The 17117-nt window shown below is 37.3% G+C and overlaps 1 protein-coding gene across 1 annotated transcript in view; it reads right to left on the minus strand.

Annotated features, from left to right (window-relative positions):
* The window catches only part of PHEX (phosphate regulating endopeptidase X-linked), a 100790-nt gene extending 83973 nt beyond the window's left edge, over positions 1–16817 (minus strand). The window contains exons 1-3 of the mRNA XM_035542144.2: positions 16478–16817; positions 12186–12254; positions 9808–9969 (exon numbers count right to left, since the gene is read on the minus strand). Of these exons, the coding sequence (XP_035398037.1) occupies positions 9808–9969; positions 12186–12254; positions 16478–16589 (343 nt within the window). The 5' untranslated portion in view covers positions 16590–16817. The remainder of the gene's footprint in view (positions 1–9807; positions 9970–12185; positions 12255–16477) is intronic.
* Positions 16818–17117: the final 300 nt, after the last annotated feature.

Here is a 17117-nt window from a genome sequence, read left to right on the forward strand (position 1 = left end):
GTGAGAGCAAGGCACTTTACAAAGTAAGCTTTGCTATTTTGTGTGTGTGCATGTATATTTAACTACACGCTATTCTAAAGTGACTAAGAATAATTTTGTGGCTAAATGTTACCTTTAATCTCACTTTCCATTTCTAGCCCTTGTTGATTTTCCTGCTTACTGTCTTACAGAGTTTTGCTTTGGTTTTTGACCACCGTATTTTATTTACAGTACTGAGAAATCGTTTTCCACCTTCTGACTTGGAGTGCAGGAAAAAGAAGTTGTACAGATTTGTAGGGAAAAGTAGCATGCATACCATTTATTCAGATTAGAAATAAAGATTCAAGTTATGAGGGTTCTGGTCTGCAGACTGTATATACTGTGTGCTATCAGACAGTTTTCTACATACACAGTGTCTCACAGGAATGAAATTCCAGTTTATTTCTTGTTCTACAGAGACAACATAAGGTTTTACTGCACTCTCCAGCCATAGATATGGAGAATACATAGTGCTAGTGAAGATAGTAGCATTTTTTTTCCGTTCATTTTTGTCCTTATCATTTTACAAACATCTGCTGTATGTGGAAAATGCAAACTGAAGTGTTTGTACAGTGATATCTGATGATGATTTGAAATATATTATCATGCTCTGTACCTAGAAGAAAAAGAACTGTATGTGTGAGTATTCCAGTGGGAATACTTTAAATAAAATAATAATAATAATAATTTATACAAAAACCCCAAAGGGCCATCCCATTTCCTGGAAAGTTTTAACCCTGAAGGAGTGAAAAGCTGGAAGGAAACATGTAATTCAGCATGAACTCCCAGGACAATGCTAGAGCAAACAGCAGTCTTGGGCTGCAAAAACAGAGAAGTATCAAAGTGGGGAAATAATCTTATTGTCCTACATGGGCTGGCAAGACAGACTGGAACACTGTGTGCCCTTCTGCTGTCCAGATTTTAGAAACAATTTTGAACATTTGGACAGGGTGCAGAAAAACATCACCGCCATTTGGGTTTTTCTTTGTGTGGAGAGGCTTGAGAACTGGGGAGGAAAAAACAAACAAACAAAAAAAAAAAAACAAAAAAAAATGCAGTGAGAGACTTGAAGAGCTTGATTTGTTTAGTTTCATGAAAGATTACGGAAGGATGATGGGGTTACAGTACGAAACCACCTCACCATTAGAAAATGCTTGGTGCCAGAGAGATCTTCAGTCTACTGAAAAGAGGCAAAAGAAAAAGCAGACATTGGAAGATGTAGACAAATTCAGCAGTGACAGTGATTAACCACTGCAGCTAAGCAACTAGCAGAGATAGTGGCTTCTCTGCCCCTTAACATCTTCAAGACTTGATGTTTTGGGGGAAGATATGCTTTAGCTTAAAGTGAATTATGCTTTATCCCAGTGCAAGCTATTGAGCTTCATATATGGGTAATGTAATTGTCTGTGATACTAAAAGGTCACAGGAGATAATCTAATGGTTGCTCCTGGCATTGCATCCTGTACATTTAGGATAAGGATCTCCAAGCACTCTCAGACATGTGACAGCAAGGAGATGCAGCCATTATCCACTGTTGCAGATAAAGTGAGCCACAGAGGATTAATTCCTCCATATCTAATTCATGTCAGAGTCTTACTGACTTGAACAGTGCTGCTTTATGAGCATAAAGCTTGCTAAACTTGATTCAAAGACTCGAAGAGTCTGATCTTTTGAATATGCTGAAAGCTCCTCAGCCCCTTTAATGTCAGTGACAGTGGGAGTCGCTCAGCATTGGCCAGAAGATTCTCAATAGTACAACTGAAAACAATTTGCAATGCATTGTTTTCAGTGCAGATCCAGAAAGCAGACCGAGATTGTAACCATTCACTGGGCCAAAGGAAAAAAAGGCTCGTCCTTCAAGTATGCCACAGTAAGTCTCTGTGAAAATCTCATGCAACAGCATGCTCTTCCTTTGGTTTTGGTAGCAGTAACTAGAAAACATATTTGCTGCAGATTGCATGTTTATCATTCCCTAAAACACAGTGATCTTCAGTTTCTTAGACCAAAATGCAGGAACTCTGCTTGTGGAAAAGGAGTTTGCTTGCCTGTAAACAAAGAAAGTGGACTTCTCTTTCAGTTCCTGAGCAATAAAGACTGTTCTTCACCTTCTCCATAATATCTGTTTACAGCTAAAAGCGTCAGGTTTCTAAACTGATGAAAAGAGTAGTTAAAGAAGCTGTTCACCCTCTTCAGCTATCAGTCACAAGCTTTGTTTCCTCCCCAGGTTCTGTGCTACCTCTGTGAAGAAGCAAAATGCAAGTTATCTTTTAGACATATACGGCATATCCTCTGATGCTAGCAGCAGAATGTTTTAATGATGTCATCTGAGGAATTTCAGCCTAAAAGTAGAGAAAAAGGGGTATTTCATCACTGTTACCTTTTGAAAGCAATTTTTGCCCCCATAATCCACAGGGGAAACACAGGTGGTCATTTTGTTTCAGTGGGAGATGAGTGCGCATATGGGTACACATGGCAAATGCTTGGCAGTTTCACGCTGAGCACACTCAAACTAATCACATAGCACTTGTGTATAAAATGTCGTTCCTTAAGCTCTGACATACTTACGGTTAATCTAATGTTCATTAAGTATGTCTAACTCTTAATCCCATACTTACTTCACACTAAAAAGCTATGTCAAGAGTCCCTGAAAAGCAACTGTAATCCAAGCAGTACCTGTGCTGCCAGGGGCATTTATTGAGGACTCCACCTGTGTCATCAAGGCACTGCCCTTCTTCAAACTCCTAGTGCATTGGGTTTCAGAAATCAGGTTTGTTGCAGTTCACAGAGTGATCTTGGACAGAAATGATTTGTCCAGGATGTGAGGGGGCGCACAGGAACCTTCAAAGCCACACTGCCGTTATGGAAAGCACAGCTAGAAAAATGTAACGTCTTAATTACAGTAATGTGAGCTTGCATGTTCCAAGAGTGGTTATCTGAGAATGGTTTGGAGTCAGCTGACTTTCATTCAGAGTATCTAGTTTCCAGATCCCTTTTTTCACAGCCTGGAGTTAAGTGAAGGAGGGTTAGTCTTATGGATGGAGGCCTACAAGGGCACAATGTTCTACCTTAAAATAAAATCAGTGTCCACAGCATCCAAAATTATGCACAATACTGTTATGATCGCTTGTCCAGTGGTAACTTCCCTGGCTTGCTACATGAAACTATGAGAATAATAGACTGCAACAAAAACAATCCAGGTTATGAACTCTTCAAAAAGGAAAATCTGGTACATATATATATATTATTCTCATCAGTCTGGAAACCTGACCCCTACAGCTGGAGAGGTGAAGAGCCTTTATATCAAGTTATAAAAAAACAACTTATAATCTGTAAAATACAGTTATACAAAAATGTCATTAACCGGCATATTTCAAAGCTGTACATATTTCCTGGAGACAAGACAAATATAGTCGAGCCCATATTATATTATTCTTAGTTATATCTCAGCACACTTTCCTGCAAAGACAGACATCTCTTGCTCCAGAAAGCAGTGTTTAATGTTTCGGTAAAACTTTATCTTGAAAAAGGATCCTTGATTCTCTTGGCAGGTTTACTAGCACAGGCCACACTCCTGTGCTAATGCTCACATTTTAGATCCGCTTTGAATATCAAAGCCTTGGGAGAAGAGCTGAGCAACCTCTTGCCTGCCTGGAAAACACTGCAGATGCAAGCCTTAAGGGTAAAGAAGCCCAAGCATTGCTGCGTTCTGGCACTATTGTAATCCAACAACAAATACTTAATTTCAGGGCCTGCCTGATTAAATTCTTTTTTGCCTTTAAAATACAAGTTTTTTCTGAGAATATCCACTACTATACATCTTCAGCATATGCTACAACACCTTTCCTCTTCTAACAATTGATAGACAGCAATATTTGTTTATTTGTTTTTTGAAGCTCCATCAGTGTTGTTTTGTTTTTTTTAACCACCAGTTCTGTTAGTTGTTCTCCAGCACTTCTTACTATTTCAGGTCTTTGATGGACTGTCTGCTGTGTAGTTTGCAGTCCCCATTCCCAACAAACTCTTTTTAAAAAGTGAGCTGCAAATGATTGGTTTTTAAATGAAAGTTTGCTTTCAGGATTCCAAAAGAAGAAAATAGACTGTTTAAATATGTAATTTTCACTCCAACACAACTAAAAAAAATTCTCACCACTGTACTTAGATACTTTTTAAAGAATATACCATCACTCTACTAACTCTAAGGCTCTTCTTCCTTTTCTTGTTGGTGGCTTTCAGAGGTCTGGAAGGGAAGCTGTCAGAGCCTAATGCAGTACCAAAAAAATATTTTAATACATTTCATAAACACCTATTTCAATTTCTAACGTGTTATGGTTCAGATTCCTTCATTGTTCCTCTACTGTACTCAAATGTATATGGAAAAAACAAATTAGCATCAAAGGTTTTCAGAAATCTTGAAATGCTTAAATCAATGACTGCCTTAATAAAGCCTTTTCCTTTGAGTCTAAAAGAAAGTAAGAAAAAAGAAAGGTGGCTTTCCCCATTTGCTGGGGAGGGATTAATGGAAATAACACAACAGGCACCGATGACCTTCCTTCACAAAAAGTCTGATATTTAATTTTTTTTCTTTTCAATGAGTAAATGTGGTCATGCAAGAATAACTTCATTTTTGAATTTGAATGATTCAGGAGCATAGTTTTATCTTACATGTAGTTAAAATACAGATATATGAAAATAAGTCACTTTACTTGTAAATACATAGGTAAAAATATATACACTCCAGCAAACCTGGAGAGCATTGTTTGTCAAAACAGAAGCAAAAGTGTTAATTATGAACAAATTAAAACCCATTGTTCAACCTGAACCAACTGGAGATCCAAGTTGAAATGCACTTGGTCTCCCATACCTTGAGATTTCCTAACTACTGGTTTGTATGGATTTCTGGGGTGGCCTTCCTTTCACCTCTACTGTGAGAATTATTTTACTTTATATGAAATTGCATGCTCTTTGGGGAGGAACTGGAGTCCTATGTGCCACCCAGAAATTGAATATTTTAACTACCTGGCTATTAAAATCATTTAGAAGAACATTTAATGGCTTTGAAGGTTAAATATTTTATATTAAATATTTTATATTAAATATTAGTTTCAACAGGAGAGACAGAAAAAGCCACCGTTTCGGAGTCTACCGTTTCACAATTAAGTTGTTATCCTGAGTTGAAAGATCTGGATCCATATCCCTCCACACCCATTGCTAAGATAATCTCCCCAGTTTCTTACTCCACAAGGAGGTGGAAGGGAAATATGGTAAAGTTATTTCTCAGATTAATCTTAATTGTGTAAATTGTCTTGAATCAGCTTATATCATTTTTGAGAGAAGACTAATCAACCTTTCTTCACCTTCTTTCCCCTCCCTAGGAAAACCACACTCTGTACTGATGCAAATTACATAGCTAATCAATACAATTTTTTCTCTTCTGATGTCTATAGTGAATCTTTTAAATTTCACGAAAGCACATATTATTTTCAATTTCATGTATTTTGTATTCTCTCCTCAATCAGCCTTCCTTTACTTTCTCACCTACTTTCCATCACTTTCCGCATTATAAATAATAAGGTTACCAGAATCATGTTACTGTAACGACTTCCAATAATCACTCCAAGCATATTTCATCAAGGCAAATTCCTTATTCATGAAAACTAGGAAATAATGCAGAGTTCTAGACACAACTCACGTTGTCCTACCATCTGCTGTATCCACTCTTCATTGGAAGGCTGAAGCATCCAAGATGCCAATGAATGTGGCTATTGATCCCTATTGATGCCTTTTGGAAGACCTTTTGCTGGCTTGCACAGTCTCAGGTATGCCCTAAATATAACAATTTCCATGTTTTTAAAACATTAACATCTATTTTTTAATAAAAACTCTTTTTTTTTTTTTCCTGTAGCTCCAGGAGCTCATTCCTCGGAATTATCTTTGTGGAGCTGATGCCTTAATCAGGACTGTCTTGTTTTGAAAAACTGTGTTTTCCCACCCACCCAACTCCTACCCAACCTCACCTCCCCCTCCCCCACATTCTTTGGAATGGCATTTAATGATGATCAACACATCATTAATCAATTCAGGCAAACATCTTTCATATATGATACAATTAGTGTCCATCAGTCTATTTCTTAATGGCAATGTCCATCTCACTATGGTTAGACTAGTGACTCTTGAAAATAACTAGTTCATAATTATTAATTCCTCTGACACTGATAGAACATTTAATCATTGTGAATTAGTTTTGCATTAATGAGAATATAATTAATATGCATGTCCACAAGAATTCACAAAGGTTTAGTAATTAATCAATTCATATATTTTCTAGTTGCTAAGCAACACAAATCAAGTTAACCAAACAAATGTTCCCAAACACCAAATTCATGAAAGGATGTTGTATTTTTACAAATAAATTCAATCAATATATTGACATTTTAGTTTTTACTCAACCCCCAGCCCAAGAGGAAATTCCCTCCATCCATTTTTCTGAATATTGATTTTGGCAATATGTAAGTTCTTATGGAAATGGCAGCTGAACAGCTGTGCTTACATTAATGCTTCCTAATGCTGCCCAGTGCCCTAATAGCATATTTCCTAAATGAAAATGCTGTTTGTTTCCGTAATTTCAACATTTTGTAAATTCTTTGAGTTTGTATATAAAAAAGATAAGCACACCATGTGAGTTCCTCCAAAAGTCAGCTAATCTAAATGTACACAAACTGTAACAAAAACAAGTCATCTTACAGTGATGTGAGAGTTCATAAAACTAATTTCAATAATAAACCTCAAACAATCTTTTAAGCAATACTCCCTCCAACTACCCACCCCAAAACACACACATATCCACCAGCATTATAGCACAATAGTTTAAACTACATTTAAACCAGAAGATTGTAAGAGCCCCAACTGTTACAGTGCAGAAGGAGCTCAGTGCTAAATGCCAGTATTAAGCTTTATTTCATTATATTAATACTTTCAACATGTACTTGCACATTTTTTCTGTTAGTCATGAAATGGAAAATCAGATGTCACAGTCTGATACATTTTTTTGCAGTACAAACACCTCTGTCTGCAAGATTACCAAAGTACAGTCCTACAGTTATTTTGGAATTTGGTATCTGCAGATATGAACATACCATCCTACTTCAGGTTACAGCCAAAAGACAGATTCCCTGCAAGCCCAGGGGAATATTTTACCATGCATGGAGCAGCAGTGAGGTGTAAACCCCACTCCTGCTCCAGTGCAGAACTTGCAGAGAGATGCCGTTCAGGTCTCCCAAGGAGGGAGACATTGTGGGAATTCTGTGGCTCAGCTGCTGTGCTGCCTTAAAACCTCACTTAGGAACCAAAATGATCTCCTTTCTGTACTCATGGTTTCCCAAAATCACCCAGTTCAGATACAGCTTTCATTCTGAGCAGCCACAAAGCTTGTAGAAAGTCTTGGCTACTCCACCTCTGATCCAGGTACTTCATTTTACCAAAAAGTAGTTGCCCAGAGAGATTTACTTGACTTGGGCCACTTCTGCCTTTTCTTACACTCAGATGAATAAGCCATTATAAGAAAGATCTGGACTATTACAAAAATGTTTGGACCACTGAAAAGAGATCTATTTGCAGATGAAGAGACTAAGAAAAAAGAGTAAGCACTGTTACTGTCTGCTGCTCGCTTGTTATCCAGGAAGAGCTATCCAACAAGAGGCTATTGGAAGGAATAACATAAATACCCTCTCTATTTTTTTTTAACAGTTGGTATTCTTCCTCTTATTCAGGACAGCTCTCAACCAGCTACCTCTTAAGAAAAAAATCACAAGACAGGTCCACTGAGACAGAACACCAGCAGTGAGCATCAGTGGCGACACTACAGACCTCATGGGCCACATCCAAGTCCTGACCAAGAATCTGTCAATGTGTGTAAGAAGAGAGGCCAACTCTACCAACTCTATAATATAATGACTATAATATGTAACTCTATAATATAATACTCTATAATATAATGAAGTAACTCAAGCTAAAACACAAACACATATAGAGGCTGAAGTTACACTTTGTTACTTTGGCTACCAATACTGACTTCTACCATTTACTTTTTTCCTTTTTTTTTTTCCTTTTTTTTTTTTAATTACCAAGAATATATTTTGGAGAAATTATTAAATAAAATGATAATGAAGAGATAACAAATGTTATATTAAATCAACCACTCTGCACCACCCGATGTTTCACATCTTTTCTCTTTTCTATGCTAAAGAGCAGTTCTTGCTGCCTGTTAAAGTAATTATCAGGCACTTCATTACACTCTTTTTTTGATATGGAGTTTCCATTAAGCAAATACTTCTCACTCAGATGTTTCTTTCTTTGTCTTGTGTTTTCCTAGCTAAGGATTAGCCACTTCTAAAGGGAATGCAGTAAGAAAACCACATAAAAATGTGGCTTAGCATGGTGTCCTTGATTAGGCACGGTAAAAGGAGGAAATTAAGAATGAGAGTCACAGCTTGCTACTCTGTATTTAATTAGATCTGGCTTATATGTGGCTAAGGTTCATGAAGGATGTGCAGTTTTCTAACACAACCTTATTCTGGCAGCAAAACAATTAGAATGCAAAGTGTAACTTAAAACAGATTTCTTCCTTTGGTTGTGACATCTTCAGCAGATTTAAAACAGCATTCATCAGATTATATCCCATGCTGAAATTCCAAAATCATACTCTGAAACTGCCTGCACCTTTCAAAATACTTAATGATGGGGAAATTGAATACAGTGTAACTGAAGAAGAAAAGTGGAAAAGGGCTTTGATGACCACAAACATGCACATACAAAAACTAATAGAGAAATAAATGCTGCATTTAAGCACAACATCCTAAAGGTGATCTCTGTTCTGTGGTGAACAAACAGGAGGCTAATAGGTGAACTAATAGGTCAATAGCATGCCTAAGGTGTGTTACGTTCAGGCACACTGACAGCATGTGTGACGTGGTTTTAGTGAAGATGATAAAATTCTAGCAGTTTTTTCCTCCCTAGCAATAATTGTCACCCTTTTTTCCCAGTTGGTCTGCAGAGCTTCCTGGTGAGGAGGCCTTGCTGCAGAGTATAGTGCTAAGTCAAATAACATACAGATTAAAATACCTGTCTTCCTACGCACTTCCACCCCAGGCTATTTTTTCTCCAGACACACATCCTTAAACGGCCTTCTCTTTCACTGATGACAGTTCAGGTACTGCAACAGAAACCTGAATGGCAACTTGAAGGAAACAGAGAACTCAAACAGCCATCTCTGGAAGGCTACAAATTGCCTCCTGCCAAGAGCTAGCTAACTATACTGGAAAATATCACTGTTTTTGCCTTCTTATATTCCTTTCCTGCAATCGTCCACTGTCAGAGACAGAGTGCTGTCCTAGGCTGATGCTTGTCTGGATCTGGGACAGATATTTTTCAATGTGCATGCTGTACTCCTGCACTCTGGTCTACCAGTCTACTGCAAGGAAAAGGTGGTTCAACCCCTGCCACCTTTTCCTTTGGTATAAGAAGTATCCTTTTGTCTCATGGTTCTTAAATTGTAGAGTCAAAAGTAATTGTTTGCTTCCTCACAAATTCTGTTTCTGTTATACATCATTTTCTCTCAATGTTATTGTCAATAAAAACAAAAAAAAATACATATAAAAGAGAACAGGAAGTTGTTCTGTTGGATATCCTGCAATAATCAGAAAAGAGTGTGGAGTCTTTACTCGTTTCAGCATCAGCCACTTAACAAGCAACACCGAAAAGTCAACTAAATACTTTCAGAAATGTCATATTTACCCTTTAGTTTGAGGTCCACATTGTGCCGCAGCCAAGGATAAACACCGTAGTTTGACATGTCTTCAGGAATAGGGTGATTATATATCCAGCCATCACATGCAAATCGATAAAAGTTCTCGCAAGGATCTACAGACTGATTTATCTTGCCTAAGATGGCAGCAGCTGTAAGAATAAATAAATAAATAAATACAAAGATATCACGTAAATTTTATGGAACATTTTTACCTAAGTAAAGAATGCCTACATGAGAAGCAGAAAAAAATTAAATATCTGTGCAATGAATGCTCTTGAGTGTCATAAGAGCAATGACCACTGAACCTACTGGAACATGACCTTCTGGAGCCAGATACCTGAACAAAGACTGTCCTTTGTTGCCATGACAAAATTAATTCCCTGAGGAATATAATATCAATACATATCAAACAGACTGTTAGCTTACCAAAAATTATGCACTGTTTACCTTCAGCTGAATAGCTGCAAGTTCTGATCTGCCATTCAATGGAAAAGATAACTAGTATATTCAGCTCAGTCTTCTGACTGCCTTCCCCAGCAGTATTGCTGGTGAGACCAGTTAGAGACAGATCAGTCTGACAAGTTTGATAAAATAACTTTTGCATGTATAATCAAATGATCATGCATTATAGAGATTCTGGCATAAGTCTACATGAGTAAAATAACAGAGAATATGGAGATAATGTACATCTTTTGGCTAAACGACCATGTGCTTTGAGGCTTATCCAAATAACTGATTAAATTTCTTAGCAGGAAATCTGATAACTTTTACAGAATTTATGGTACAATTTCTATTATCCAGTATTTTTACTTAGAATAGCTCTTCCTAAGATATTTCTGTTTCAGCTGAAGTTCCATCCCTAATGTTAGAAACTCTCAAATTGAGTACATTGAAGACAATTTGGTCCTTGGCAATTTTCTATGACTCCTGAAAAGCTGTTCTTCAAGGCAGAGCTCAATCCCTACCCAGTACACCCTCAGCTAAAACACTCAGGTCCTGTGGGTGTCCAAGTCTGCCTTGGTGCAAAATACCACATTCTGCAGAGACTACAAAAAAAATCTATGTTACTTCATGTGCACAAGAAAGCCAATTCCAACTCAAACTTGTAAAATGACTATTTTTTTTTCCGTCCTGAAGCTCAAGATGAAGTCCACACACTTCACACATATTTTTTTTTCTTTTTTCTTTTTCTTTCTTTTTTTTGAGGAGGTGGGGGGAGTGTGGGTGGTGGAGTGTTATTTGTTTGTTTTGATTAGTCATCCTACTTAGATATATGCAATCTTCCAAAAATTAGCTATGGACAGCATTGCCCAGGGTGGCTGAGAGCACAGTCAGCACAGCACAGATGGAAGCCAAGTGACATGAAGTGTCAGGGCAATCTTGACATCTACAGATTTTTCACACTATATATTTAGTCCACAGAATTTTGTCCATATTTCAAAACAAGACAAACATCTCACTGTATTATCTTAACGTGGTTCAGAATGGAAATAAATATTCGTAGAAGTTCACATGATGTCCACTTCTTTTCTATCGAAATGGCTCTAGGGCCAGATTTCCAGACGTGGTAACAATAGTTTGATCTTTGCTCTTCTTACATTCAGTGAAAGACTCTCATTGATTTAGTGGGAGAAAAACTGTCAAAATTACAAGGACAAAATGGGTCTCTTAAGTGCTACCAAACTGGACCTCTTTAGCTCTCATTTCATACTAATAGATGTCCAAGCTTTGTAAGGATTATCACATGTATCTCTGTGTGGGGAAAAGAGCCTGCCAATATGAAAATATGGTTACAAATTTTGAGTCATAGTCTCCACGTTACAGGTGTGCACATCTGTGTACGATCTGGCCCTAAAGTACCTCCATGCAGAATTCATTTGCCAATTTTCTGATTACTGGGAGGAACAAACCAAATACACCTGAAGGTTGAGTCACCCACTATTTGGTTCCCCTATTTAAAAAATAAATAAATAAATAATAAAATAAATAAATAAAAATAAAATAAAAATAAAATAAATAAAATAAAATAAAATAAAATAAAATAAAATAAAATAAATATAAATAAATAAATAAATAAATAAAGTTTCCTACAGGAAACTTTGAGTTAACCTAGATAGAATAGAGATAAAATGATTAAAAATATGAAGTTGAACTGCAGAAAATAAACAGATCTGTAGTAATTTAGACATTGACTCTTTTTTTCAAGTTTTTTGTTTGTTTGTTTTGTTTTGTTTTGTTGTATAACTGTCATTGTTAATGAACTTTATGAGTGAAAAGAACTGTGGAAAAAAATAAAATGGTATAAACATCTCATTAACATACTGTGATAATGATATATAATAGATGGGAGAAAATTGTTGCTTACCAGCTTCAATGCATTCTGAAGTCAAACAGTATTGTTGCTTCGGGTGAAACTTTATAAGACCTTGGCTAACTGCAAAATGGAAAACCATAATGAGACCATTTGTCATGAATTTTGACCATCTGAGCCAAATGTTATGTACCTGATCATTCAAATGTCAGTGTAAGCTCTGGCCCTAATGCATCTCTGGCTACATTGATTTAGAACACTTACAATGTGCATTAAGTAAATACTGCTACTCCTAAAAAATTATTTTCCCCTCCTGTACATGCTTCCACCTCTCTTTCCTCTGTCTTTGCTCTTGAGCAGCATGGAACAAGAACTGTCTGTGTCTCATAGTACATTTGCACAACACCTGGAGCAACAGCACTCCACTTAGGAATGGTGAGCACCACCACAATACAAAAAATCCATCCCTCTTTCTGTCCTCCTCTAGAGATATACCTTTCCCAGCTGGCAGCTTATCATGGAGCTACCTAGCCATCTTCTGCAGGGCTTTCCATGCTGCACCTCCTCCTGCAGTAGTGCTGCACTGTCTGGCCCCAGCAGCACCCATGGGACACCTTCAGCATCCCCTAGTCTGGAATAACTTAGAGGGCAACAAATGCAGTAATAACCCTGGTTTATAAGCCACAGAGCATCTTCCGTGTGAACTGGCCCCCAAAGGTACTGGAATTTTATTTGCTTCCAAAAATCGCACTGACAAGACCTATGAAATTCTCAGCTAATTTTGGTTGTCTTTCAAAAATATGCATTACCATTGCCACCAAAACTTAAGTATAGGAATCACTAATTTCAGACACTGCTGTCAGGCAGCAAATATGCAGACATTTAATGCTTGGGATGAGGATGGGAAAGAGTCCCGAGGGCAGATGAAATAAGATTCAGTAGATGTGCTTAGTAGACATAAACGTCTCACAACTTCCATTATCTAATTAACTCAGTCCATGGCAAAAACAAAAATAAAAAACAAACCAAAGAGTAAGAGGGTATCATGGGTATTTCAAGGTATCATAGCTTTAACTGTGCTGATGATGATAAAGCAATTTCTCCTGTGGTATTAAATTGTTCAAAAAGACATGAAGATGTGAAATAGGATTTCAGCACTGGAAAACTTTACAGTTAAAAACAAATAATAATTACAAAAAAAAAAAAACTTAAAGCTAGAAATTAATATTAAGATTTTTCATATCATCCAAATTCACAGTTTTAGTGACAGCTAAGGATAGAACAGTCTGGATTTCACTCAGACTTTCTTAGAAACTAAGACTGTAAAACTATTTCTAGACTACTTTACCAAAACTTGTATTGACTCAGTGAAACACATCTTAAAAACTACTACTAGTTAATTTGACAATTAGCCAAGAAAGGCACTAGAGTTTGACAGATAAAAAAACTGTAAATGGAACTTTGAAGTACAGTAGGAAATAGAGAAGTGCAGGTCTACAGAATACAGTTTTGAGTTTCTCTATTTTATTTTACAAATAATGGATAATGTGCTTATTACTGAATTGTTTTTCAAAAGCATTTTACTCCTCCCATTCATGGAGATTTGCTTTCTCCCTCTTTAAAGTTAGATTTTAAGAACTCATCCAGGTCTTGAAGACTTGCTAGATTTTTCTCTTAACAAAGCAGAAAAAGGAAGGAAATTTCCAGACAACCTTTAATTGTTTTGCACTTGATGAAAACTGAGGGAGAATGAAAACAAGGCAGTAAAGCTAAAAAATCCAAAGCAGAAAGTGGTTCTTATACTTGTAAACAAAAGCAAAATATAGTTTCAAATGTTTTTGTTCCATTTACAAATTTCTCATCAGAGCAAATTTTTAAAAAATTTAAATAAAATTTACCTGCTTTTGTTGTCTTGATTTTTTTTTCTTTTCCCTGTATTATAAGAATCAATCATTACATTACTACCTACAACTGTGATGTTAACCTACACATTTTACTTACACTTGTGCTGGCCCTGGGGGGGGCAAAACCCCACTACAGAGATGAAAATGTTGGTCTGCCTGCCTTACTGCTGCCAGACCATGAGGCAGGCTGCACTACCTGCCTCCATCAGTAGCCTACCTTCTTCCACCACGGCCTACCTTCTTCTACCCTACTCTTATTCAGGGCAGGGGGCATTTTTGTTTTTAATCTTGCCTGAGAAATGGGGAAATTGGAGGAAATCTTTTTTTTGTGTGTGATTTCAGAAGCACAGCTCCTCACGAGGTGCCACCATGACCAAGTGGCATGGTGATGGCACAGATTGCCCAGAGGACCCAGTCCTCCCCAGCTCTCACCTCCACAGTGGCTCTGCGGCATCCAAGGAGAGCCATGCTCAGTGGGAAAACATGAAACACCCTCCTGCCTGCGCTACAGACATCCAGAAAACAGCAGGGAAGTGTCAGAGAGCCCTGACCTGTGCTTTGGTGCCAAAGCTACAAGCAAATACTGTTCAATGAAATCGCATCGTTCTCCTAGAGAGAGTCAAGAGAACTCTAAGAACATAAAAGAGAAGTAGGAGAAGGTTATGTTACACTTCTCAGACTGAAAAAAAATGAAGGGGAATTGTTTCAGGTCCACCAAAAACAACAAGTTTTTGCAGATTAAATAAAAATTCAAGAAAAAAAAAGTCATCTTCAGATGCCTGAAATGTTTCACATGACCATTAATAGTGGCTTCCTTTTCTACAGTTTTATGAACCTGAAAAAGAGTTAAACTCAAACTTACAAAAAAAAAAAGTGTCAAAATGAAACACTAGAAGATTTCATTGACAAACTGTTAAAACAGAACAGTTCAATTCTTTTCCATCATTCCTTTTGGCTGAAATCTTCAGACAATTTCAAAACAAAGCCTTAAAAACATTTTGGTTGACCCAAGGCCAGTATTTTTATTTTCTTAGCCATTATGCCAATGAAAATTCTTATGCTGAATCCCCGGTTACAGAAAAGGTCTTGGCACACTTACTAAGCTGTCTATAAAAATTATTTTTTCTTGAATTTTCATGTCTGGTCTATGGGCAAAAGACATCTCCAACAAGCCATGTTGTTAAAATTTCTATTGCTTTCTACAAGAAATAAATATACAAACAGACTACTGCTGAAAAAGAAATAAGGTCTCTCCATTACTGTCTGGTGTTTGGTATCATATTAATTAAGAGAAAAACATTATTTTTTATGTAGAATCAATATTTTAAGCTACCAAAATGAGGATCCAGTCTTCCTCACATTTATAAAGGGTTTTATTGAACTAAGTGGGATTCTTTCTATACACAATAGTTACTTGAGTGTGTTTGTAGAATTTATTCTCCACCAGAAAAATACTGAGTGAGAGCCTGCTGCTTCAAATATTCTATAGAAAACTTAACACCATTTTCTCTGTTGTGATTACTAATGAAGCATACCTTGCACACAGCATCATAAAAGACTGGAGGGAAGCAAAAGATAGTCTTAGAGGTTAAGTTCCCTCAAGTCCATGGAAATTGGTGTTGATTAAAGAAATGAAAAGTTTGTCTAAATTATTCTAAAAAGGATCTCTCTGCAACCTTTTACACAATATTGCTTTCTATTCACTGTCTGGTGGTTTCTGGGTGCATTTTTAGGCGTAGATATATGCTTCCATGCGATATTCCAAGAAAAGCCATCTATAAACAATTCCAAATCCCAGAGAGAAAAATTTATTTCCTTCTCTATTTTGTCCAGTTACAGCTAATAAATCTGATCAAAATGTTTTAGTTTAATCCCAGGTGCACCTCTTATGATTTTTGCAAAGACACTTTTGCAGTTCATCATAGAAAAACAGAAACATCTAAATAATGTGCAAGCGTATGCGTTATTGAAGCTTTCTACAGGAATTTTAGTCGAGCCCTAATGAAAACCAAATGAAGGATAACCCAAAAGACTGCATAAAATGTGTGCACTACAGATTGATTTTCAGGAAACAGAGAATTTTAGTCCACATGGGTCACAAACTGCCAGTTTGCAATCAGTCTTACCAATATGCATAATTTTACCCTTTTCTCCCCATTCTGTGAAAGAATCCAACTCTAGCTAGAACACATCGAACTGAGTATTCAAATTTAAATTCAGCTTTCAAAAGTTACATGGGCTCACATTGCAGCTTCTAGCTCTAGTGTTCCCCATAACAAATCTCTTTGCTGATGCATTTCCATTTTATGGTAAAAATAAAACAAGGAAAAAGAAGAGGAGACTGGGATTGTCACCAAAACATAGCGTACAGCACAAACACCCACACCAGGCGGGCAGGCTCAGGAGGGCTATGTTCACCCTCGCCTAGACATTCTCACTTACCCAAGAAAAGTGCAGTGCCAAGTGCAATGGTGCCAGCCACGAACACACCAAGGGCAATCCGAGTGGCTTTGTTGGCTGCTCTCCTGGTCTCTGGTACCGTCTCCCCTTCCATCAGGATGGGATGGGATGTGCTCACTCTCAGAGAAGTCTGGTTCAGGAGCTCAACTACTCAGAAGCTGCATCCATCAGCTCTCCTCCTCCTCTCTTCTATTTAGAACTTCAGGTTTCTGTCGTGAACCATTTCCTAGGCACTTCCTGCTCTCTCCCTCTCCAAGGAAAATCAAGCACTCATATAAAAAGCTGTCTTCTGCACTTCCCTCTGACCAGACCTAGGGAAGGCAAGCAGTGACCACTCTAATTACAGCTCCTGCTGCCTGTAAAAGTCTCTACGAGCCAATCGCTCAGCAGTCCCCTTTATCAAAAGTTCAGAGCACGAGGATTTCACAATGTTGCTGAACAGACGTTTTAGTTATTCTAACATATAGCTGTAAAGCCGTTACAATCAAAGCAGGATTTCTGACAACTTTTACAAGCACGAGACTGATGGAAGGTTTTCGTTTTCTCTTGCGCTTGTTTTACAAACCTAATTATTTGCTGACTGAAGTTCCCTCTTCTTAAACCATTGCTACTGCATCATTTG

The sequence above is a fragment of the Cygnus atratus genome, chromosome 1 (genome assembly GCF_013377495.2).
Source record: "Cygnus atratus isolate AKBS03 ecotype Queensland, Australia chromosome 1, CAtr_DNAZoo_HiC_assembly, whole genome shotgun sequence".
NCBI lineage: Eukaryota > Metazoa > Chordata > Aves > Anseriformes > Anatidae > Cygnus > Cygnus atratus.